The sequence below is a fragment of the Zeugodacus cucurbitae genome, chromosome 4 (assembly GCF_028554725.1).
Source record: "Zeugodacus cucurbitae isolate PBARC_wt_2022May chromosome 4, idZeuCucr1.2, whole genome shotgun sequence".
NCBI classification, from domain to species: Eukaryota; Metazoa; Arthropoda; class Insecta; order Diptera; family Tephritidae; genus Zeugodacus; species Zeugodacus cucurbitae.
The window spans coordinates 75,387,311-75,414,700 of NC_071669.1; the positions used below are offsets into that span (position 1 = coordinate 75,387,311).

Genomic DNA, 27,390 nt, shown 5'->3' on the forward strand with positions numbered 1-27,390 from the left:
TGTCGGAGATTTGTTTTTATATAATATATTTAGGTAAACAATCCAGTCTGAAAATTTAATCCAGTCTTAAAAGTGTTTATGAAAGCTTTTGATTACATTTTTGATTAAGAATTTACAAGCCAATTGTTTAAGCATAAACGATATTTTGTATTGTTTTAGAGCAGGTTATACTGTATTCCAAGTTAGTCTATGAATGTATAGGCAAACATTTTTACATCTGTTATACTAGGTATTAAAAGCAAAAGCTTAAACGAAATATACCCTAAAACCGCCATTTTGTTACGACTTTGTTTTTCGTTTCCCAGCTAAACTAAGCTTTAATTTTTAATTCAGTTAATGCGAAGCAACTCCAGGTTGAAGACAGACAAAACGGATAAATTATATATAAAAATGGTGATTTTGCCAATTGGTTTGCAGTGTACCAATAAAGTGATAAAAAAATAATAACATTAAGCAAAAGGAAGAAATATGTGTGCCTGTGAAAATATCATTTAAATATAAAATAATTTCCTTAAACAGACGAGTGAAAAATGTAATTTTGTCTTGTTATTCAACAGGTGGGAGCCAGCACAAGTTCAATTTAAATGAATTAATTTGTTTGCATACGCATTTATCTATGTATATTCATATAAAGATATACGTTTTTGAGTGTGTTAGTGTTTGTGAATTTCATTTTTCATCTCGGACTGTGTATTTCAAGTTAAGCTTTTACTTATTGTGCACCAACATATGAGAGCTTAAAAGTACCTCGGCGAATGATCTAACAAAATGAAAGCTAAATAACTAAATGCATTCAAATATACATATGTATTTATAATGTAAATTGTGCTAAACCCCGACTGTGAAATAGAAATGTTACAAACCTAGTATAACCACACGTATATATGTACATTAATATATTGTCAAATATATTTCCATTACATACATACATGTTTGGGTGTGAATTAAATAATATCATGAAAAAGAAACTAAAATGCAAAATAATTGTGTATGTACTCTTACGTGCATATGTGTGTATATGCTACCTACTCTCATGAAGTATATGAGTTCGCGTTTAGATACAAATCAAACAAGTTGGGCTGCAGCTCTCATAATACATTCCTATCAACGCGGGGTACAACTTCGGTTTAAGCAATAATTATAATTTGGTCAGTATTAAATTCGAATAATGATTAAAAGCTACCAACTTGTGTATGTGTTTGTAGTTATTTGCGCTTGTTGCGCAATATTTTTTATTGTTAAAACAAACTAAAGGTTGATATTTTGCATTCTGTAATTTTATTAAATACTATTAATTATATTGTTACTCTCCAGAACCAGTAACGAAGGTTGTAAACTAATAGTTTATGCTTTCGCAATTTGCGATGCTCAATAGTTTGGAAACATTTTCAGGTATTGGTGACACTTTATATAATAGGGGTAAGGGGACTAGACTGATGCATTGGAAATATTGTGTTTAGGGGAAGGTTTATATTTAAGAACCAGTTTTCACAACATTTTATCAAGATAACTCACAATTCGATTGATATGTTCGGTGTAAAGTCCATTAGAATAAGGAAAATAATATAAATAGCATATGGAGGTTGGGGTATTTCGAGGAGATATGGTTTCCGACAAAGTTTGATAATATGATATTTACTATGATTCTAAGTACTGTTAGTTTTAAGTGTTAGAAACAATCGTAAGAATATATATGCGTTTAGGCATGGCATCTCTTTACAAACCACGATCCATGATTTTGTTTTAACAGACCGCCATGAAGGTGTGCGAGATAGCTGACTCTATTTGTAAAAAAGTTGAGATTTTTTTTGCAGAATCCCAAAAGCGGAATTTACAACAAGTATGTGTTATGGACAATACTAATAGTAATGCTTTGAAATATTTTTCTAAAAATATTTATGTAAACATATTTTTTTGCTGTAAACATTTCATTCCAGAATAAATGATGCAATTATGAATTTTAAAGCTAATGTAAAACTAAACAATCTTCGTTATGTTTTGTCAACTTTATTTCAAGGTAGGCGAAACGACAACTTGTATCGCAACAAAAGTTGCTAAGAGAGTATTATAGTTTTGCTCATATAACGGTTGTTTGTAAGTCATAAAACTAAACGAGTTAGATATAGGATTATATATGAAATATATATATCAAAATGATCAGGATGACGAGACGAGTTGAAATCCGGATGTCTGTTTGTCCGTGCAACGGATAACTTGAGTAATAATTGAGATATCTTAACGAAATTTGGAACGCGTATCCCTTGGAACCGTGAGGAGGTTGGTACTGAAAATGGGCGAGATCGGACCATTGCCTCGCCCACGAAATGGCGAAAACCAAAAACGTATAAAGTGTCATAACTAAGCCACAAATAAAGTTATAAAAGTGAAATTTGGTATAAAGGATCGCACTAGGAAGGGTCAAAAATATATCTACTCAACCGATTCGAATGAAATTCGGTATATACTATTTTCTTGACACCCTGATAACACGGATAAAAAATGGACGAAATCGGTTCACAACCACGACTACTTTCCATATAACTCAATTTTGAATTCCATCTGATTTCTCCCTTTTATAGTGTATAAATAAGGAACCAATGAAGATAGCGGAATAAAACTTTACACAAATACTGCATATCATCTCTGTCTTCACTTGTGGAAAAATTGTTGAAATCGGCCCATAACTTTTCAAGGCCCCAGATATCGAACATGATGAACTCAACGCCTAAGGGTAAATTTTAAAATATGGGTAAATCTCTCAGATAATTTAATGTAATTCGGAGGAAATTTGTTTCTTCTAATAGTGTGTCTCTGTTCCAGAAATTAATAAAATCGTTTCATAACATCCCCTAGCTCCCATATACCTAATTATAGGTGTTTCAAAAATACGGTGGGTTTTACTCCGCATATATCGGTTAATTTGTGAGAAATCTTAGCAAAATTAAATGAGTATATAGTCTTGGATATAGTGTACCTTACTGATGAAAATGAGTGAAATAGGTTCAGGAATTACCTCGGCCCTCATATAATATATATGGCGATTTTCATTATTCTATTAAACTTTATGCCGAATTTATGAGTAAATATGTGTGTTATCTTAATAAAACCATATCAATAAATTGCGAGAGTTTAAAATGTTCGGTTGCACGCGAACTTAGACTTTCCTTACTTGTTTTGGTTTGAGTTTTTAAAATCCACTTTTAAATGACTGATGTATAGTCGAACTTTTACTAATATACATATAATGAAACTCTGATTTTGGATAGCAGTTATTATTTCGTGACCTTAATGCTGGAGAAATGCCAATAACAATAATCTTCATTTTCCAGAGTGATTACATAAGTGTTTTATACAACCTTAATAATGCCCCATAGTCTCCTGTATTGAAATCAATTGCATAACTTTGTTTTCACATGAAACCAAAATTATATACATAAATATACTTTTCTACCCGTATATTCCTATTATTTTTTATACCCTCTTCTATGAATCCATAAATATTTACTTGTGAAATTTATAAATTCTTGCTCTTGTTGGTCGTACTTTAAGTAAAATTGTTTGTGATTAACACAATTGCCAGTCATTTTTTATATTCAGTATTATTATGTTTTTGTTATATTATTATCCTTTAATTTATATAACACATTTTTATTAACATATTTTCAGATTCCGATATATGAAAAACTTTCCATAACCACCATTAAAAGCAAAGTCTAGTTTTAACTAATTAACTTTGAAGGATAATCATTCTTGTTCGATCAGCTCAAAATGTGAAAGCTTCAATGTTATAGGTGCTCGAACCATCTTATTTTTAATTCAAAAAGGATTGGAGTGAATAAATTGGTATCGATTTAATTATTGCTACAGTTAATTTAAATCCAATACCAAAAACTGAAATATAATAAATGAACGTCTTTGATAAATTGTGATAATGTACAATCAGAATCGCGAATATGCAATTGAGTTGATAGTAGCAGCGCTTTTGTTCACATTATTTAGCATTAGCAATGGCAGAAACTTATTTATTTCTCAGCGAAATAAAAGCGGTATATTTGGTGATGAATATGAACTTGCACAACAAAAATCGATACATATGGAAATTATTACTGTTCCTGATGCTGACATCGATAGCAGGGATCATCAACGGTTACAACCGCGCAGTGTTAAACATAGATCTTTGACATTGGAAAACGGGGCAGAAATATCGATATCATCAACAATAAAACCATATAAAAATTCTAGTGAACTTAGCAACGAGAAAAAAAATTCGAGAGATATATTAAGCATTGATGGAGGTACGTTCTGAGGGTAAACACATTTTATTATTTGCATTTCTGTTCTTATTTTCTGCATCTTAGCTAGTTAATACATAATTTAGAATTTCTTCCAATGAATTTAGGTCTGCCTTTTCAAAACATTTTGATGTTTAATTTTGTAAAAATTTTCCTATTGGTTGTATTTGATTTTGAATTAGAAAATTTATCATTTCCAAATAATGCCCGAGTATAAGCTATTCTCTTACATTTCGGATTATTTCAAATGTTGTAAAACTGATTTCAAACTTCAAATTAAATTAAACTTTATCAATATACTCATATAATTCTGTGTCAATAGGGGACATTTCGAGTATCGGCGCAACAACATATAGACCATCACGACTGTCTGTTTCATCAAATATATCGGCACAAGAGAGGGAGCGTAGGTTGATGATGGTTCTGGCCGCCCGTCGAAATGCGTTACCTCGTGGAAGTGTCCGAACACGCCTTGGTACCACCGGACGATATGTAACCTCGGTGCCCCCATCTAAAGCTCCAAGTGATGTTCAATCGGATTGTTTAAAAAATTGTACAAAGAACTTTACGCGTCGGACAACTGCTAGTTGCATGCGAAAGTGCTCTAACTTTACCCGTACAAGTAATGACACAATTATCATTCACCAATCATCTCTAACCGGTTCAACTACGCAGACCTCTGATCGAGACAACAACGAAATACTCTTTACGGACGAATCTTCACACGGATTATTTATTGTTGCAAAGGGACAAAATGACACTTCAAATCATATACAAGATATGATGAAAACTATGAAAGTGCGGCCTATAAATAAGGATTTATCGTCCGTAATTGTAACCTCCAGTTCTGTTGAGGATGATGATATCCAACCATACTTATACTTCGGGGAAAAACTTCCACCTATTAAACCCGGCACATTGACTATTACTTCCGTTAGCGAAGAACTTCCAAAGCTTTTGGAGATTTCTGCTAATAAGTTAGGACCTACTACGCCTTTATCAGTCGTTTCCTCCTCAACATTAACGGCAGTTGAGCGGAGTCGATCACGATATAAATATAGAGATCGAGGATATAACAATTCCAGACGTTCCCCTACACTTGTCAGTACACTAACATCTATGGAAGCTAAAAGGGGACCTTTTCCAAACACCACATCTGTAGAATCTTTCATCAAGGAAAATAATGAACAGAAAGTGGATCAAAAAGTTTTCTTACAATTAACAAAAATACCATCAGTTTCTTCTTCTCCATTATTAATAACAGTTTCGGATGAGAACGATGAAATGACTAGGCCAGTTCAAACTACCACAGAGCTCGATAAAAATGTTGTATCTGATTCCACGACTATTTTGTATCCTACAACGTTTCGCGCCCATTTAACCACACATATAAACAACACTACAATGAAAACATTTCTCACAAATAATCCGGTACCAGATGAATCAGTCTTAAAAATCAATTCCATGACATCTAGGAAATTATCAACAGTTTCATCTACTGTTCGACCGAGAATAGGTGTTGAAGCAGGCATAAAAAAACCAAATTATCAGAAAGTAAGAGTAACACAAGAAATAAGTAGTCACGAAAAAATAGAAGCAACTACAAATACTGCAATTTCAAGAGTTATTGTTGAAGAGGACATTGAAAAGCTTAGAGCTCTTGGGCCGAGTCTCACACAAGAAATAAAAAATGATGAAAATATTGTTATTTTTCTTAATCAGTCGTCTCGAGATCGATTAAATGAGGATATTGAGATCACCGACAAACCAAGCCCGATATTAAAAACAACGTTGTTGGAATTAGATCACTCCTATGAGAATCCCGTCACCGAAACTCCTTCCGTGGCAGTAGAATCATCTTCCTCTTTTTTAAATGAAGATATTCAACCATCTCTTGCAGGTGTTATAGAAACCACACCAATAGAAAAACAGACTCAACTTGAGCAATCGAATATAAATAGAGGAGATATTAAGTATACTTTCGTCGCTAATGATAGCGAGGTTTCATTAGATATGCGTCGTGTTAATATTGCCACCATGGTACTGGCCGGAATTGGAATAATACCTCTTTGTGCTCTTACCCTTTATCTTGTGCGATCATATCTATTTCGCCGTATTGTTAAAAATGAGGAGGATTTTGATGTATGCATTGGTGACCAACAGCCTATTAGCCCTGTAAAGCAACTTGATTCAAAGTTCCAAATCAATAGTGAAAAGGAAGACTATGATAACGAACATCGCAACGTTCATACTCTACATCATAATTCTACCCATAATATGCCAATGACCCTTACTAAAGTTACTTCTCGGGGAAAAAATGAAGACATCCGTTATGATGAACAATGCTCAGTGACTAGTGAGCAAGAATTCGATCGTAGCAATATTCGCCTGAAGAGTCTACTAGGTGAAGGCAATTTTGGTCAAGTGTGGAAAGCTGAAGCAGATAATCTTAGCGGCCACTTTGGCGCTACCCGTATTGTTGCCGTTAAAACAATTCGGAAATACAGTCACCAGTCCAGTTTGAAAGAGGAAGCAGGTATTATGCGAAAATTGGGTTCGCATCAAAATGTTGTGACTCTGCTTGGCGTCTGCTTAGAAATTGGTTTGTGCACTTCTTAAACTTAGAATAAGGTCACCTTTTTTATATACCCATATATTCGTATATATTCAGGTGAGCCACGAATTTATGATAAGGATATTGAGAATAAAGTACAGGAGTAATTTAAGATTAATTTGGTATATGATACAAGAAAAAATTAGCACGTGGCTCACACGAATTCATATGATATATAGAAGATATAGGTATATGAAAGACTTATGAGTATTTTTCGCTCATTGCTGATTGGACAGAGTTAATTAACTTTTTATTCTAGAGCCACACATGCTAATTATGGAGTATGCGATGCGGGGCCGATTGTTGTCATTGCTGCGTGCAGCGCGCAGTGCTGTAAACCTTTTACCAGCGTCTGTGCCTGGTGGTCGCAGTTCGACACCACTGTCACCACGAACGCTAGGTGGCTTTGCATTGGACATTGCTTGTGGAATGGAATACATTGCCGAAAAAAATGTAAATAACGTCCAATGTGCTTTCATATGATGATTGTACAGGCTCCCATATACATATATGATTTGCTCTTTAACGTCGATTATAGATTATACATCGTGATCTTGCCGCACGCAACGTTCTTCTTGATCATAATGGTGTTTGCAAAATTTGTGATTTCGGAATGTCAATTGATTTGGACGACGAATGTAAGCAGAAAGATGCGGACCGAAGCAGTGTTAATAAAATTATAAATAGTAATACTAAGAATAAATTAGATTTCGGCAGTCGCTTCATAATACACCATTGGAACAATAACTTCAATACATGCCGAATCTCACCGAAAGATTCTATTGAAAAAAAGTCCCATGTTAATGATCATAGTCATGGACATGTTCATGACTCAATAAGTCGTAGGCCTGCATTGCCGATACGTTGGATGGCCCCAGAAGCATTGCAATATCATATTTTTACGCATGAGACTGATGTATGGGCCTTTGGTATAGTGCTGTGGGAAATTTCTACTTTGGGTAAGTCATTTATAAAAACGGTTATTAGTACTACTACATTATTTATAATGACAATATTTACACAACCTTTCAGGTTCTACGCCATATGCCAATCTATCAGGTCGCGAAGTTATACGACGAGTTCCAAATGGCCTTAGGCCCGAGCTACCAAAGGAGGCGCGACTTGAATTTTATAACTTAATGACTCGTTGTTGGCATAAGGATTCTCATTTAAGACCTTCATTCTCTTACGCGAGACAAGAAATATCTCGTTCTCTCCACAAATGGGTTGAGGACGACTCAGCCGAATCGGAATATATGGATGTTAGTGGATTTAGTGAAGATCTAGAACATGGCATGGTTTATTTCAATCAACGAATATCCGAGTTTGAATGCGAAATATGACCATGACTAAAATTTACCCCTTTCAACATATCTTTCAATAATTTTCCTATACGTATATGTTTATTATAAATTTTAAATGAAAGACCAAGTGCCTATGACATTATTTATTATGTTCATAATTTTATCGTAAATTTATCAAAATTATTACCTGATATCTACAAGTGCTAGCAACAGTATTATTTAAATATAATATCCATTTACATGCAATTAAAGGCCAAAGTCTAAAGTGGTTAAATTGCTATATGCATATCTTCGATATATATATGTAAATACATAGTATAACATAGTTTAATTTTATCAATGTACTTAAAAACATAACAAATCAGCACAATGTACATATATTATAAAGTTTTTATATTCTCATTGACGTATAAACGATACTCGTAGTCTCGACCACATTTAATTGTATATAAACATGCACATGCATATGTATCAATATAAGATCATTCAATTAGATTCCCTTCTAGTCTATTTCAAATTATGAATTGGGATATCAAAACTAATTATAAAGGAAAATATACCGCAGAAATATCTATAGTAGTTTCTATTCTATGTATAAAATCTATCTTATTACACAAAATGTTTTTAACATCTAAGAACATAAACCTTGCTAACAAATTGAAATATTAATAAACAAAATAAAAAATAAATAAAAAATTGCTGTTTTCATATATGTATGTATGTATGTATATAAATTCTTAAAAAACAACTTTAAATTTATATTACCTTATGGTAATTATTTAAACATTTGAAATCTACGTACATAGTTATATAACAAGTAAGGAAAGGTTAGGTTCGGGTGCAACCGAACATTTTATACTCTCGCAATTTATTGATGCAATTTTATAAAGATAACACAATTTGACACATATATTCGGCATAACGCTCCAATAGAATAACGAAAATCATCAAACGTAATTCCTGAACCGATTTTACTCATTTTCACCAACAAGATAAAATATATTGAAGACTATACACTCACTTAATTTTGCTAAGATATATGGCATATTAAACGATTTATAAGCCCATCGTATTCTTGGAAAACCTATAATTAGGAATATGGGATCTAGGAAAAGTTATGACCCGATTTTTACCATTTTTGGTACAAAGACAAACTATTATAAGAAAAAGATTATCTCAAAATTACATTAAAATATCTTAGAGATTTACTTAAATCTTTAGTGAAAAATTACCCTATTTACTGAGTTCTTCATGTTTGCTGAGCGCAGCTTCATTCTGCCATTTCTTCTTTTAAAAATTTTAAATCACTTTTAGTAATTTTCAACCTAACCTTTGTATGGGAGGTGGGCGTGGTTATTATCCGATTTCATTACAATACAGTTCATTTTTGGACTGTATTAAGAAGTAGCTAAAAGAAACAAATACAAAAACCGTATTTGGGGGCGGGGTTACGCCCATTTCCCCAGAAAAATTACACCCAAATATGCATCTCCCTAATGTTTACTTTCATAAATTTATTTTTGGCTTAGTTATGACGCTTTATAGGTTTTCGGTTTTCGACGTTTTGTGGGCGTGGCAATGGTCCGATTTCGTCCATTTTCAATACCAACCTCCTCAGGGTACCAAGGAATATGTGTTCCAAGTTTCATTAAGATATCTCAATTTTTACTCAAATTATCGCTTGCACGGACTAACGGACAGACAGACGGACGGACAGACATCCGGATTGCAACTTCACTCGTCATCCTGATGATGAGTTGGTGTTCGTTAGTCTCGCTAAAATTCGGGAAAAGCTGAACAGATTTTTCTTATCTTGGTCTTGAAATGATCTTGGGAATCTAGAGAAAGTTTTAAAGGTGAGGATAATTGCCGGAAAAACCCTAAAAACAGCCTCTTTCTTTCCCCATACAAACGTTTTCTAAATAATATGTATGTACCTACATATAAATGATTTGTTGTTCGTTAGTCTCGCTAAAAGACGAGAATAGCAGAACAGTAAGCAAATATGGAAATATTGCTAGAAAGATAAGAAAATTGTATTAACATAATAACAATATTTTGAATTTTGTCATTGCTGCTTTGTTAAGAAATTTTTTGTATTATTGAAATATTTTGATAATTGTAATTGATTTGAATCATGATTCAATTATATAAGGGGTGTCGATAACCGAAAAAAAAAAACAATGTGAAAAGTATTTCAATTCATAATGTAAAAATCGGTAATTTTGGTTGGATTATTTTATATGTATTTACATATCGATGGCTTATGCCCGGTTTCACAGTCAGTGCTTAGGTTGTGCTTAAGATAAAACAGAAATATTGCGTTTTACAGTTCATACTTAAGTTCTGCTTAAGTACTGAAAATGGGAGACTTAAGCAGTGCTTAAGTAACAGCTGATTTTTGTTTTGAATATTGACTTATTTGTCAAAAAAATAAAATAAAAATTATTTGCTGAAAAAATTTTTGGAATTTCTTGCACTCAATGACGGTTATATGCTTTCCTGCGAGTTGCAATAGGTGCCCCCACTCGCTTGCGGTGAAATTCGGCGTCCTTTTATTGTTTCCATCCATTTCCCAGATTCTAAATTTATTCGTCGCAAAGTTATTTTTCATCAACAATAATTTAAATTTGTCAGATGGTATTTGTAAACAAATGTTTATCATTGTACTGCCATATGTCGTAATAGAATTTTATAGAAAATAAGCATCGCAAATGACTACTCAGTCAACAACAATGCTTAGCTAAGATTTTATTTGGGCACTACACTTTTCGTAGATACGCCTTTTCTATATTAAGCCAACGATATACATATATAAACGCAAAATGGAATTATATGAAACAAGAAAAAACTCTGGTGAAATTTATGTTCTCGAATATCGGCCATACCGGTATATTACACATTTTGATTGATATAATAAGGATGTATATTTCTTATTATAATTTCTAAACGTGTTGGCTAATAAATTAAAATTAATATGGACCATGGCATTGTAAAAGATTGTAAGTGAAATATCTCAATCCATAAACTCCACCTAAAAGCCAAACTTAACATACTATATTATTTTTATTTATATGTATGTATATATACGTATGTATATTAGATTGGCAAGACGAGTATACAGAATGTATTTTAATGAAGCGGCAGCAATAAGCACAATCACTGACATCTGGGAGTTGGAAGCCAAAATAGTAGTGAGCGTACATCAATATAGTCAGTTGCAAACATGACTTTAACGCGATATGACCGGTATTTGGAAAGCGCACAAGCAAACTTTTAGTGAAATATTAAACCGGTTTTTTTAGTATTAAGTGTAGAGTGTAAATAATTATATTTAATGAAATAAAAAGCAAGAAAATAATTTAACGAACTACTGAAATTTTACAAGTAAATGTAAATATAAGTGCATGATTAGTTGACACAAATTTTTTAGAAAGTCATAGAAAACCATCGATCATTTCTTCATACTAGTGGAAAATAAAAACTACATCACCCGAAAAAGGTATATAGTTAGATATACCTGTATAATAAAATTTACTATTTAAATTGCTGAATAAATTGATTGAAATTTTAGAAGGGAAAGTCTACAATTTAACTTTCTTTGATTCTTAGTTAAAAAAATTAATTTATGCATATGTGCTTGAAACTGTTGTGTTTAAATGTATTGCATTCCACTTTGCTACAACGGTAGTGCACCTTCATAATAGTATGAATTGGTTTGTATATGAATGTAGTTTTACACACGCATACATACAAATGTGTAAATACATACTTACCAAATAGAAAATTGTGTCAACTTTTTCTTGTTCGGCTGTAACTTATTTTTTGTACATGTTATTGTTGTTGGCGCACTGCGTTCGCATATATAGGTATTGTAGAATGTTTACTGGTAGTCGTTGTTTTTTAATTTTTTATAATATAATCGAATATTTTCGAGCTCTCTTCAACATGCGTTCTTCATTTAGAGAATATCACCGAATATATAAATATTCATTTGATATATTTCATCTGTATACATATGTGTTGAAAAATTGTTGTTTTATTTCGTTTTTTTCAGCGAATTGTCCGATTCGAAATCGAAATGAGAAAGTACAATAATTCTAAATTTGATAAAACAGTGTTTTGTTGACCCAATATGTATTTTATAAAGTATTATGTTGTTGACTTCAAACTTCGTGGTAAAAAACACAAAACACAATTTGTGGCTCTTTATCAGGTTAAAAATACTGATTTGGCAAAAATCGGGCAAGTAAAAAATAAATTAACAAAATAAGTGGAGTGTTGTTAATACATTTCATTGTAAAACTAACTTCGATATATGCAGTTATTGATGTATAAGCATGTGCATTTCTTTTTTCATATGAAACTCATTGTACTAAGAGTAAAGCAGAAAAAATAATTGAACGATCAGATAGGCGAACGAACTTTTGTATGTCGTGAAGGTAAACAATTGTTTTTCATGCAATACAACAATATAATTGCAATGTACAAATGGAAATAATGGTTACTATTTGTCTGCTGTGGGTTTCATTGCTGTGACCATTGTGCTTGTAATAATTTTCACTTTCCAATTTACCAAGGGTACTACAAAAAGTGGATATTACTTTTTTGTTGGTTCGGGGAAAAAATAATCATGGAGCTGCACTGCAACAAAACGCAATACTGAACAATATCAGGAAAAAAACAGACTATCAACCCTGATCTTCAATTTTCAACTCATTTGCCAAATTTTGTCCCAAATCGAACTGAACACTTTCAATGTTCAATAATAAATAAAAAAATATTATTTTTAATTACATAAATATATAATAAATGGTTTTGAAAATCAGCAATGATTTTTATGCTTACTTCCTCAATGTATGAACTTCTTCAATACAATATATACCAGTATCACTATTTGATTATAACGTCCGAGGATCTATTTAACATACCTTCCAATAAAAATATGATACACTTTGAATGACTGAATAATCGCATTGGGTGTTTTTTACTTTTATGCATAGAAATTTAAAATGCAAAGAGTATATATGCATGTGCTCATATAATATTATTTATATGTTCTTATAATTGGAATAACAATTTCTTAATGGTTCACCAAATTTTTTTTTATTTTACTTCAATTTGTATTTTTAGATTCACTTCTTAGTACAAAACCCTGATAAAGATGCAGACGAACCAAAAAACCCAAGCATTATGTTGGACCGTGCTTTTTTGTTTGTTATGTCAAGTTACGACATCGGATGATGATTTGGATGATTTTGATTTCAGTGACTTGAAGGAAATTGAATGGAATTACGACAGCGAACGAGTCCGAGATCAATTACATAAAGCTGCTGAGGATACCAATATTCAACCTTTTGTAACTATAGGCGACTTGGAAGAAGAAAACCAAATTCGCCCTTTTAATTTAAAAGAGCATGTCTTGAGAAATGCTCTTTCAAAAGCATTGACAAACGAACAGTTGCGTCAAAAATTTGTAGAAGTTATGCCAATACTACGTGTATTATCTCCTCAGCAGAGATTAGCTTTATCTGCACTAATTGCAGCACAAATTAATGTAAAGGGAGACCAAGGTCTAAAATTAGAACAGGTAAATAATACAATATAAATATAATAAATATTACTTCATCAACTAATTTGATTATCATGAAAGGTGCGCATGATGTTTGGAAATGACAAGAAACTGCTGTTGCCAATTGTATATGATATTGCAAATCTTGTACGTAACTCAGCTCGAAAATACTTAATTTTGGATCTCAATTTACCAAGACAGATTAACAAACAAGCAGATATAGAACGTCGTATGGAAGATGTATCTTCAGTTGAATTATTAGGCAAGGGAGATGTTAAAAGAACTGATGATTTCTCAATCGTTAGTGGGCAAAATAGTAATGGAGTATCATTAGATAATTTTTTTAGTGGAACTGGTGAAGAGATGTTAGATCCACAAAGTATAAATGAGGAATTGCAAGAAGTATTGAATACAACGTCCCACATAGTCGATAAATTTAGTACTTTTAATCCGATAGAAGATTCAACGAAGCGAATCAAACGAGCGGTTACATCAGAGTTTGTACATAAATTAATACGATCAGATTTACCATCAATTGAAGATGAAGATATTGGTCGTAAGGTTACTGAAAATATAATAAAGTTGAACACCACAGGATTTGTTAATGCAAAAGAATTAAGTAGTGATCCTTTAGCTAGCAGTAATCGATCGATTGGTATCGAATTTCAAGATAATGGAAATGAAACAGTTACTGAAAATCAACTTCAACATTCAACTTTACATCAAGAAGTTGAGAATCTTGCTTTTGCCAGTTTAAAAGGAATCAAAGTGAATCTCCAAAACAACAATGGATCCACTGTAAATGGGATTGCTGAACTTTTACCAATTCCAGAAGAGCTTATTGCAGGTCCACGATATCGCGTTACAAGCAATAAAAAACACCCCAGCCGATTTAAACAAACAACAACTAAGCGGAAACGAGGACAAGTTTCGCACATTCGTTCTAATATCGAAACGCAATATAATGGAGGCGGAACCGGTAACGATGTTTTGTCACACAAAAAATGTGAAAGGTTCACTTCTTCTATGTGCATTCGAACCGAGGACTATCCGCTGTAAGCGCCCCAAAACTCTAAAAAAGGAAACTATATATTATTTATAAGCTCCAATTTCACATACAACACCAGTAGATTATTAAACTTGTGATAAAAACGTTACTAATAATAATAATACTAATACATATGCACAGTTCATAGCGTTGCTGTAAATTTCAACCATGCCTACAAATATCTTAAGATCCAATACTATTAGTGGGTTTCTGGGTCATTTGGTTTTTCTTTTTGTAGTTTCAAATATAACATACAAATTTTAAATTATTATTTGTTCATAATTATATAATATGGCCGAATACAATGTCAGAGATCTAATAATGGGTAGCATTCGACGACATAAGAACGCTATGGTCGCTTTATGGGCCGATTACCATGACAAACATGCTCAGTTGGATGCAACTGATGATTTTGATGACTTTTCTATTCGTCGGTTAGTATTATTAATTAGATTATAAAGTTTCAACGTGAATGGAATTTATTTCAGTAAAGAAAACGAAGCCCCTGGAAGTGGAATGTGCCAGAGCATTGTACGCTATGCACGTCCTCAAAAGGCTCGTTCCGCATCTGGGGAATGGAAATACATAGTTAACACTGGTCAGCATACTCAAACCCTCAGGTTGGAAAAATGTGTGTAAGTACACGTACATCATCTCTTCTGATTTATGTAAGTGGTTAAAACCTTTCTTTTTAATTTTTCGAAATAGTGCACCTCAGGAGAGTTGCTCTTATTTGTCACACAACTATCGTTCTCGTTGCACTCAGGTCTATAATTATCATCGCTTACTTAGTTGGGATAAGTCCCGTGGCTTACATGTGGATATATTCAAAGTACCTACTTGCTGTTCTTGTCAGATTGATGGTTTTCGACAGCATTTTCCGTTCAAAGCAGATACTAAAACAAAAGATTTTACATCAACACTCAATTCAGATACTTATTCGACTATTAATGAAGAACTCGACTACGAGCAGGATGAGGATGATTTAAATTACCAACTCAATAATGGTCATAGAGGAAATCATAAAAAATATGATAACAATGAATTAATAGACAGTCGATCTAAATTTCAATCTCCGACTCCTACATTGGGGACATATCTAATACCACCAGGTGGTGAAGAAGAGTTTGACTTCATTGATTACAAGCCAGAACTTCAGCATAAACATCACAATTTTGGTTCTTCTTTGGGTGCATCGGCCGCTACGAAAAACATAATAAGGAATTCGCATCGTAGACGACCATATAAAACACTGACTCCAGCCAATATATTCAATGAAGAACGTGTAGATTTGGACATTGCCCCAAGTGAGCTACATCAGAAGCAAGAGGTAAACTTTTCTGCCAGCTCTTTGGCAAATCTTAATAAGCGAATTCCACAAAAACGGCAACGTATTCATTCTGTGCTCCATACAGCTCCAATTGGCACGTCATCCATTGCCCCAGCAGTCGCTGGCACGACCTCATCTACTGTCATCATTAACTCAACCATGGCAGGGAAAGACCGAACCTCTCCAACAACGACCGTTAAGCACGGAATTGTCGAAAATAGCAATAGCATTTCCACCAATGCCCACCAAACGTCAGGGCCGAAATCAATCTACACTGGTACTCAACAAAAACAAACCAATTACAGCAACAACATCAAGGTTAACAGACAGTACCTTGGGAATACAGAGCAGAACTCAATACTACGATTTCGCTCAGAAGCACGGCCAATTATTACAACAGACACTAAAACAAGACAGAGATACAAAACATCAACGGCGGGCTACCCAAATCAGTGGAGTTTTCCGCAACGTGAACAACCGACGTCCACACAGCCCCAACAAGTTCATCCATTCCGTGTAAACTCCTTGTATATTCCTGAAAATAGTTCCGTTGACTTTAGTGATTCAGCAGACCCTTCACGAATGACATCTGAGCCTGGTGTAAAAAGGATAAACTATAGTTATCATCCTATTATTGACTTTTTTGAAAATCAGAAGTATTCTACCGCCGTTGCAACAGTAAAAACAGTAGATGAAAGGAAGAAAATAGATGACAGTAGTGAAGGACAAATATATCCCCATACGATTATGAAACCACGTCCATCACTTGTTTTAAAAGACTTAGGCGCCAAATCAGGAAATGGCGGAGGCGGTATGAGTTTGCATGATAGAACTGGAAGTACTGTAGATAATGTAGATAGTTTTCATATGGATGACAATACCTGGCAACCGGTTCTAAAAAAAATTAAAGATCATTCTTATTAGAAAAATATTTCCTATTTATAGATATTTCCCGAATATATACTCTAATGTATTAATTCGAAATATATTATTTATTATTTAATTTATTCAACTTATTTAACTATTTATTTAACTATTTATTTATTTTATTTAAGTTTAGGACTATTTTTTCCATATATGTATTTGTACATTTCTATTTCGTTAAGAAAACTAATGACAAATAGGAATAAAAATACATAAATCATAGATTTAATAAAAATATATTTGAAAAAAAAAAAAAATATGTATTGAGTTTGTTTAATTAGTGTCTATTTCATTCAAAATTCTTTCATGTAAAATATTATGAGTGAAATGATTTGAGCGATTAAGCTAAAAACGACAAAGAAATAAGATCGCATGAAAAACAAATAAGGACGGGCTAAGTTCGGTTGTAACCGAACATTTTATACTCTCGCTAATTATTTATTTAATTTTATTGTCATAACTAACAAATTGGCTAATAAATTACATATATAATATATGGGTTGGGGTAATTTCTGGACCGATTTCACATAGTTCTTCCACCAAGTTACATTGTATCCAAGACCCTACATTCCCTTTATTTTAATAATATATCTTATATATTAACCGATATATCGGTATAAACCCTTCAGATGTTTGATATCTTAATATTAGATACATTATTAGAATTTGTATTTATTTTTCCTTCAAATATATTCAGGATGTCTGCAATGTCTCTGTGTTTGACTATCATATTACGCTTCTAATTGTTGATATCAGTGAACAGAGCTTTTTAATTTGATTTGGTAATCACAAATTTCACATCAAGTCAGCGGTGTTCGGTTTGAAACAGATCGACATGTAATTATGTTTAAGAGATATTAAATAAATAATTATCTTTCGGATCTAATTGATTCGAATAACGAAAGCTCGTATGTGTATGGTATTTGTTTCTTTAGTTAGTATACGGAAGTGGTATTGAATTTAAGCAAATGCAGGTGCCATATCTTCAAGCGAGACTCCAAACATAGAAAATTAATATTTTTAAGTATGGTTTTTAGTTTTAGATTTTCCGATAATAAATAAAATATTTCAAGGCCCCTTTTTTGAACATTGGCAAATAAGGTAGATTGAATGTTTAGATTAGTATTCGGTATATCACTTGTTGCTATATATTGGTCCACTGGTTAAAAATATATATCAAGCTAAATATCTTAAAGACTACATAGTCCGCATAGTCCCTCTACGTTATCTGTAATTGTATTTGCTGTATAATTTTTATAAAAGAAATTATTTGCGGTAGGAAATCATTTCCGCTTTATTATAGTTGGGGGCAGTGATGGAAAGAAATCATTTCTCTTTCTTTTTCACGATTTTAGTTACTCTGGCTGTACACCAACTTGTTATTGGATACTGCTTTGTCGAGTTGGTAAATAGACAATATGTATGAAATTTTGTTTATAAATTCCTTGTGAAGGTAAAACCGTGGACAGTTTAAGTGCAACCAATGTGCAGTGCGGTTGATATTTCATATTTTAAGTGAATAAAACCATACGGACAGTCATGAAATATTGGAATAAAATAATCGCGCTAAGCATTTTGGGTTTTCCATTGTGCTTCGCTCTTAATTTAAAAGATTTGTCATTTGAAATTTTATCGGACAAAGTAGCACGGCATTTACAAGGTATTAAATATGTCCCAAATATGTAATGTCTATAATCCCGTCCTCAAAATATTTTCAATTGTTAATAAAAATGTTTATCGAACAGGCGTTCAACAAGTACGAATCATTCAACCAGAGTCAATGAACCCAGAGTTAATGAAAGTTTCCTCTGTGAAATCACTTGACAACAAATGGCCAAAGAAATTGAACGAAGTAAAATTGCCATTCGTAGAAATGAAACAAAACCAATCGAAAATACAAATGCAAAAACAACTTGTAAGTGATTCAAACAAGTCGAGTGTATTATTACTGATTACTCGGCTCCAATATGTGCCAATTTTAATGGCATCCACTTCACTGCCGCGCGAAATCTTAGCGTCAGTTCGTAAAAACGAGAAACTACTTAATCAGCAAAAACAACGGATAACACATCGTCACAAAAAGTTCACAACTCATACCGTGGTCCTGAAGGTGGCTAACAAGCAAGATAAGTTTCGTCAAGGCAACAATCATAAAAGTTTGTCCCAGAAATGGCGAAGAAATCGCGTTCGTCGTGAGTTAAAGAATGCATCTAATTCAAAGGTCGAAGAAGAAATTAAAAAGCAGCAATTTTCTTCGGATTTAGTCGATAATGCACAACTAATTATTCAAAAAGGAAAATTGTTGTTATGGCACTTGGATGAATTATTTAAGGATGCTAATTTTTATTTGCCTAAAGAAGGAGAAGTGATAAACAGGTTCAGTACAAATTCCAGTATGAATAGAGTAAGAAATCGTAAATTAGTAACAAAGAGATTAGCGCCTCAAAAGTATCCGGAGTACAAAATAAATGATACGATTGATTCAACAATTTTAATCCTCAAAACTCATGAAGAGAATAAAATAAAGAGAGATTCGTATATTTTAAAACACACTTGTTCTAAGCAACCTGATCGGAAAGCGGCTGAAATACTTCTCTATAAAGATGTCATAGCAAATATACGAAATATGCAACATACACAAAATATATATCCAATTAAAGGAGAACGAGCAGAAAAAAAAATTACGAAACAACATATAATATTGAAATAGAACAAAGTTAGGTGATTCAAATGCAATTTGTTATTTCCACCATATTTCAGTAGAAAAAAGTGTTTCCTGATTTGACAAACTTAATATTGTGCGTGTTAAGAGACAAATGATCAGTATAAATAAGTTAATATGTATTGACGAGCGGTTAAAACACAAAAAATTGATTACAATTTAAGAAAAGGTACAGTCGGGTCAAATACTACTAACAAGTTAGCTATTTGTGGAATTTGTTTGCTAATATCATATCATTGCGAAGTCAGGAAGATACAGAATTTCAATAAAATTGGTCTAGTAGTTTCGGAGATATAATTTTTGACCCAAAAGTGGGCGGAATCACGCCCATTTAAAATTGTGTATACTATTTTGAGTGCAGCTCTTCTGTACCATCTCTGTAATTAAATTTAAGGTTTCTGTTGGTTTTCATTGCTGAGTTAAAGCATTTTCAGTAGTTTTCAACATAATCTTTGTGTGGGAGGTATGCGTGGTTAAAATCAGATTTCCCACATTTTTGGATTGTATAAGGAAGTAGAAAAAGAAACGAATCTAGAAAGTGTCCTTGATATAGCTTGAGTAGTTTACGAGATATGAATAAAAAACTTATTAGGGGACGGGGCCACGCCTACTTCCCCAAAAAAAATTACATCAAAATATGTCCCTTCATAGTGCGATTCTTCATACCGAATTTCACTTTCATAAGTTAATTTATGCCTAAGTTATAGGTCTTTATATGTTATCGGTTATCGCCATTTTGTGGGTGTTTCAGTGGTCCGATTTCGCCCATCTTCGAACTTCCTTTAACCTTCTTATGGTTCCAAGAAATACGTGTACCAAGTTTCATCATGATATCTACATTTTTACTCAAGTTATTGCTTGCACGGACGGACGGACAGAAATCCGGATTAGAACTTTACTCGGCACCCTGATCATTTTGATATATGTATATAATCCTATATCTAACTCGTTTAGTTTTAGGACTTACAACCAACCGGTATGTAAACAAAACTATAATACTATCTTTAGCAACTTTGTTTCGAGAGTATAAAAATCTAATAAAAATGTGAAAATTGTAAGCCGCCAATATAAAATGCATTAAACCTTTAAATGATTAAATTTCACTACTTTTTATACTCTCGCAACATGTTGCACAAGAGTAATATAGTTTTGTTCACATAACGGTTGTTTGTATCACCCAGAAATAAAAAAGTTAGATATGAGGTTATATATATATATATATATGATCAGGATGACGAGTGAAGTTGAAATCCGGATGTCTGTCCGTCCGTCTGTCTGTCCGTCTGTAACTTGAGTAAAAATTGAGATATCTTAATGAAACTTGGAACACATATTCCTTGGCATCCTGAGGAGGTTGCTTTCGAAGATGGTCCACCGCCACGCCTACAAAATGGCGAAAACCGAAAACATATTAAGTGTCATAAATAAAGTTATGAAAGTAATATTTAGTACAAAAGATCGTATTAGGGAGGGGTACATTTGGATGTAATTTTTTAGTGGGCGTAGCCCCGCCCCAAAAAGGTTTTTTGTATATATCTTGCAAACCAATTAAGCTATGTTAACCAAACTTTCAGAAGCCGTTTCTTTCAGCCATTTCCTTATACAGTCCAAAAATGAAATAAATTGGATATATACAAATAACCTATTTTGGGGGCGGGGCCACGCCCCCTTAAAAAGATACATCCAAATGTGCCCCTCCCTAATGCGATCCTTTGTACCAAATTTTACTTTCATAACTTTATTTATGTGTATTTATTAGTTATGATACTTTATGTGTTTTCGGTTTTCGCCATTTTGTGGGCGTGGCGGTGGACCATCTTCGAAAGCAACCTCCACAGGGTGCCAAGGAATATGTGTTCTAAGTTTCATTAAGATATCTCAATTTTTAAATACAATTTAGAATACGTCTTAAGTAACTAATTATATGCATGTGTATGTCTATATGTATATTTTATATGTTGCACGATAAGGGGTTATTTCAAAAGCACACAAGCAATTGCCCAAATGTATTTTTATAGCCAATAGGTTATCTTGTGCATACATATAAATATGTTTGTATTTGTATGTATATATTAGTTGAGTGCATGCGTGCCACATATACATAAATGTATTTGTGCTGCATGCATGCGTGCCACACATAAATGTATGCTTGTTGCATGTAAATGCATATATGTTTATGTGTTTATTTATGTATACAAATTTATATTTTATAGTAGTGCTGAGACTAAAAAGTAAGCATGTTCAATGATATTTGAACACTATATATAATGATTTTCATTATTATATTGGACGTTATGCCGAATATATAGCACAAATTGTGTTATCGTAATAAAACTTTATCAATAATTTCCGAGAGTATAAAATGTTCGGTTGCATCCGAACTTAGCCTTTCCTTTCTTGTTATTTAAATAAATTCAGTGAAAAATAATTCGCACATGGAACTAAAATTAAGTATAATTAATGATCGTTCATGCAAGAAGGAAATTTACTTTGACTATTTATTATTAACAATTGCATTAGTATATATACAACGTACATACATATATAATACAACGTAGTAAGCTGTCACACACTTGGCACGCACAATTTTCATCAACATCGGCGCGGCAATAATGGTAAGAAATTCATACATACAAATGGGTAATTATCAAGAATCACAAGGTTTTGTTGACATGCAAGTACTTAGTTCAGCCGTGGAAATCACTTAAATTTGCAGTCCGGGCCACATTTTAGTACGAAAGATAAAACTAGAAAATGTTGTGTGCTTAAGCTATTGTCAAAAAGCGATGAAGAAAAACTTTATCCGCGGAAACCTTGATGGGGTTTTGAATTAAAACTAAAGAGACTTCGCTGTTTAGTACTTAACATTTCCATTGTTTAAAAATATACATGCTTTGTTGTTGTGTTTTATTTGTTGTACATAGTCAGCAAATCGAATTTATGGGGGTGAGTGCTTATAAAAGCTTTAATAGTCATTTTGTAGTTATCAGTTGTGATTGTTATACGGTAACTTAATAAACAGCAGAAAATTCGCAATTTTATTTTATTTTTTATTTGCTCAAACGGTTAAAGGATTTTTGTCGAAAATATAAACCATAATAAATTATTATGAATTTGCTAAAGTGTTGTCAGATGATATCTATGGCTTTGTTATGCTCAATAATAATAATGGCTAATGCAATTCATGCGGCGCCTAATACAAAGCAAATTATAGAATCAAGTCACACACACGACTTAGATAGTGACGTCGATAGTGAAAAAGATGATTTGCAATCCTCCTCTTCAATTGGTTATGGGTACTACTCGTACCCTTACCTGAATGGTGGAATCTATGGAGGATACTATCCATACTATGGCGGTATATATGGCTTAGGTGAGTTTTTTTTCAATAGTTGGAGTGAAAATATTATTTATTCACAAATTAATTGTTTATGTTAAATTCAGTAAAGAACTTTAGAGCCTATTCGTTATTCTAGAATCTTTGTATTTTACTATTACGTAAATATACACATACGTATATATTATATATAATTTAAAAAAATATACTAAGGTATTTTTATATATAGGTTACCCTTATTACGGTGGCTACTATGGCGGTCATCACGGTTTTCATGGCCATTACTGGTAAATGAAGATGGAATATATGCAATCAACGTCTATAAGAAAATTTATAAAAAATTTCAAAAAAAATGTATCGTGTTGATCAATAAATAATAAAATTAACTAAATAATTTTTTTGATTAAAGTATTTTATTTATTTAACAAAAAATTAATAATATATATTTGGCATAACCGCAGTGTGAAAAATATAATTTAAACAGCTTGTTACAAGATTGTAATAATGAAGCAAGGAACTAACGTATAAAAGATAAAGCAGAAACTACATAGCTCGCGAATGCGAATGTTTGACAGTTGATTTGAATACACATGTTCTTATGAGATGAGCTTGATAGCTTTCGCATGTTTTCGCAACCAACGCTCCGAACTTCGAACTCGTATTCGAAGATGCACAGAAGTTGAAAATTTTCAACTTTCATGCGCTAACACAGCAACCTTCACATTCTTAAGAGTATCAACCAACATTATGTCACTTACAATCTTTTATGTAAAGTTTTATTAAGATAACCACATATTCGGCATAACGTCCAATAGAATAATGAAAATCATTATATATAGTGTTCAAATGTCATTGAACATGCTTACTTTTTAGTCTCAGCAAAGCCGAGGTACTATAAAACATAATTTTTTATACATAAATAAACATATACACAAACATATATGCATTTAGATGCAACAAGCATACATTTATATGAGGCACGCATGCATCTATATGCTCACGCATGCACTCAACTAATATATACATACAAATACAAGCATATTGATATGTATGCACAAGATAACCTATTGGTTATAAAAATACATTTGGGCAATTGCTTGTGTGCTTTTGAAATAACCCCTTATCGCGCAACATATAAAATATACTTATAGACATACACATATAATTAGTTACTTAAGAAGAAATGAAAATAAAATTAGAATGAAATAAATTCGCACCAAGACTCGACTATCAATTATTTTCCCCTACCAGCGGTAAGAAATATTTGACACAGCTAGTCTTATACTCATAGAGGAGTTCCTGAGTTATGGTTTTTGACCCATATGTAGGAGGTGCTGAGTGCAGTTTCCTTCTGACATTACTTTTGTAAAATTTAGTATTTCTGATGTTTTCCGTTAGTGAGTTAACCCACTTTTATTAATTTTCAACACAACTTTGTATGGGAGATCGGCGCGGTTATTACCCTATTTCAACTTTTTTTATGGTGTGTGATGGGGTACGTAAGGGAAACGACGGCAGAAAGTTTGGTTTATATAGCTTTATTGGCCCCTAATATTAGGTTTTATACTCTCACAATTTATTGCTATATTTTATTAAGGTAACATACAAATTGACTCACATATTCGGCTAACACATATATAGTATAAAGGCCGTTGAAAGTTTGAAACCCCTAATATTAGGTATATGGGAACTAGGGGAAGTTATGACCCGATTTTAACAATTTCTGGTACAGAAACACACTATTAGAAGAAAAAGATTTCCTCTGAATTAAATTAAGATATCTGAGAGATTTACCGACATTTTCGGTGAAAATTACCATAAGGCACAGAGTTCTTCATATTCGATATCCGGTGCATTGAAAAGTTATAGTCCGATTTCGAAAATTTTTTCACAAGTGATGCCACAGATCATATACTCTTTGGGCGCTAGAGTATTTGTGCAAAATTTTATTTTGTATTTATTATTGTCAATAAAATATTATATACCGAATTTCATTGAAATCTGTCGAGTAGTTCCTGAGATATGGTTTTTGACCCATAAATGGGCGATGCCATGCCCATTTTCCATTTTGTAAAAAACTCTGAGTGCAGCTTCTTTCTGCTATCTCTTCTGTAAAATTTTGTGTTTCTGACATTTTTCGTTAATGAATTAACTCACATTTAGTAATTTTCAATCTAACCTTTGTATGGAGGTGGGCATGGTTATTATCCGATGGTGCATGGTGGGGTACATAAGGGAACCGACTGCAGAAAATTTGGTTTATATAGCTTTATTGGTTTGCTAGATACATACAAAAAACCTATTTGGGGCGGGGCCACGCCCACTTCCGCAAAAAAATTACATTCAGGTGAGGTGGGCGTGGTTATAATCCGATTTCGTCTATTTTTGGTCTGTATACTTCCTTAAAAAGAACTCTAGAAAGTTTGGTTAATATACCTTTAGTAGTTTACGAGATAAAAAATTGTCTTCCAGTTAAAATTGGCCATATTATAGCAACTACAAAAACTTCGTTCTGACTTGTAAAGACACAAACGTCTTACATGGCTGTGAAATCAGCTTAAAAAAAATTTCGTTCAAAATAATAATACTATTAATACGGATCATTTAATATTTGCAGAAAATAGCTTTCAACTAATAATTGCATGTATGTATTTGGATTCCAATTAACTGCAATAAATTTTGTTTCGCAAAATTACTTTTCATTATTATATACATATATTTATTTGTACAAATATTTATATGCATGCAAATAAGAGTGAGGCTCATTTGCTGATTTGTCTTTAGTTCTTACTCTTTAGACCACTCACCTGAAATTCGATTAAAAATGTTAACTCAAGCTTTAAGATATTTTTCAATATTATGTATTACCTCTTCGTCATATTGATGTTCATATAAAAGCACATTCTCTTCACAACAGCTTTCCTATGTACTTTTTCCACTTATACGCCGCCTAACAATTTTACTAAGCAAATTTAATAAACAAATAACAACACCCGGTTACAATGTCCATTTACTTTCGAAAGAAACCACTTTTAATTACCGATATAAACAAGAAATTACAATACAATACTTATAGGCAAATTTTAAATAAATTAAAAAATGTTCACAAATTGTTGCAAATCTAGCAGAAAACTTTTTACACGCGCGAACGGAAATTGGCGGCGTCATTTGGAAAGAAGTGGAATGAAGTGGATGCAAAGTTGCATTTAAGGTTGATAAATGTTATTGCACCAAGTGCATAAATAATAATTTTTTAAATTAATAATTTATTATTTATTTATATTATTATTATATTATGGTTTATTATTTAATATAATTATTTACAATATTATTGAAATATTTGTATCATAAAGTATTTTATTGGTAGTGCGTTCAGCTGATACCTGCCTCAATAAAACTTAGGAGGTTGCATAATAATTTGCATTGTTAATATAAATTTAAATACATGGAATTTATAAAATTAATTATAATTTATTAGCTGTAATCGATGTGAAAGCAAGAAAGTTATTCAGTTGAATTCGTGCAAGAGAGTATGCGGATACCTCATTAAAATTTCTATCGCCCCTTGCTGAGTGATGCCTAATTTTAATGTACAGTGGAACTTCTCTAACTAGAATCACCATAATCCACCAAGTTAGAGAGACTTCGAGTTATAGAATTTTCATTAAAACATACAATTTTACAAAAAGCTGTAAAATATAGATTTACACCCAGCTTTATTTATTTACTTCGCATAAAGTTTCATGTAAATACGTTAAAACCTGTATTTTGTAATTTTGTTTGTTGCAATTTGCTATTTTTTGGCTCTTGCCGTCCGTATCCCATGCCTTTGTTACATGATTTATGCAATCCATAAGTGCAATATCATATTTTTTGTTCGACTCCATACTCACTTTTAAAATTCTGCCTCGATAGTAAAATTTTAAATTTTGTATTATGCCCTGGGCGAAAAGTTCGATTTATGGAAGGGATTTTGTATGAGATTTGACTTCTATTGCCCATTCATGAGTTCGAGTTATGGAGAACTTCGAGTTAAGGAAGTTTGAGTTATGGAAGGAAATTTGTATGAAATTTGATTTCTAGACGCTATTACCAATTCCAAAGTTCGAGTTATGGAGATCTTGGAGTTATAGAAATTCGAGTTATGCAAGTTCCACTGTATTAATATATATTTTTTATATTTTGAAATCAATATAAATTATAATTTATTAAATAAAACTGCTACAAACGAAGTGACAAAAATATTT

At 32.4% G+C, this 27,390-nt stretch overlaps 2 protein-coding genes across 10 annotated transcripts; both read left to right on the top strand.

Annotated features, from left to right (window-relative positions):
- The first annotated feature begins 15 nt into the window (after positions 1-15).
- On the top strand, positions 16-11,583 carry Cad96ca_2 (Tyrosine kinase receptor Cad96Ca). Of its 3 annotated transcripts, XM_054230310.1 has the most exons (7): positions 377-393; positions 558-1,148; positions 3,667-4,295; positions 4,615-6,894; positions 7,166-7,359; positions 7,445-7,865; positions 7,939-11,583. In XM_054230310.1, exons 3-7 carry the CDS (start codon positions 3,932-3,934, stop codon positions 8,247-8,249), a joined length of 3,570 nt encoding a protein of 1,189 aa, XP_054086285.1. In that variant the 5' UTR covers positions 377-393; positions 558-1,148; positions 3,667-3,931; the 3' UTR covers positions 8,250-11,583. The 3 variants fall into 3 exon arrangements, with proteins under 3 accessions (XP_054086286.1, XP_011183854.1, XP_054086285.1); XM_054230311.1 differs by lacking the exons at positions 377-393; positions 558-1,148 and adding an exon at positions 16-33; XM_011185552.3 differs by lacking the exon at positions 558-1,148 and having other exon boundaries at positions 282-393.
- On the top strand, positions 334-23,605 carry Spz_1 (Protein spaetzle). 7 transcript variants are annotated; one of them, XM_054230313.1, is made up of 8 exons: positions 334-557; positions 13,344-13,800; positions 13,864-14,837; positions 15,142-15,264; positions 15,319-15,465; positions 15,539-18,744; positions 18,830-23,179; positions 23,373-23,605. In XM_054230313.1, exons 2-6 carry the CDS (start codon positions 13,375-13,377, stop codon positions 17,082-17,084), a joined length of 3,216 nt encoding a protein of 1,071 aa, XP_054086288.1. In that variant the 5' UTR covers positions 334-557; positions 13,344-13,374; the 3' UTR covers positions 17,085-18,744; positions 18,830-23,179; positions 23,373-23,605. The 7 variants fall into 7 exon arrangements, with proteins under 7 accessions (XP_054086288.1, XP_011183848.1, XP_011183849.1 ...); XM_011185546.3 differs by lacking the exon at positions 334-557 and adding an exon at positions 11,456-11,597; XM_011185547.3 differs by lacking the exon at positions 334-557 and adding an exon at positions 11,462-11,603.
- Positions 23,606-27,390: the final 3,785 nt, after the last annotated feature.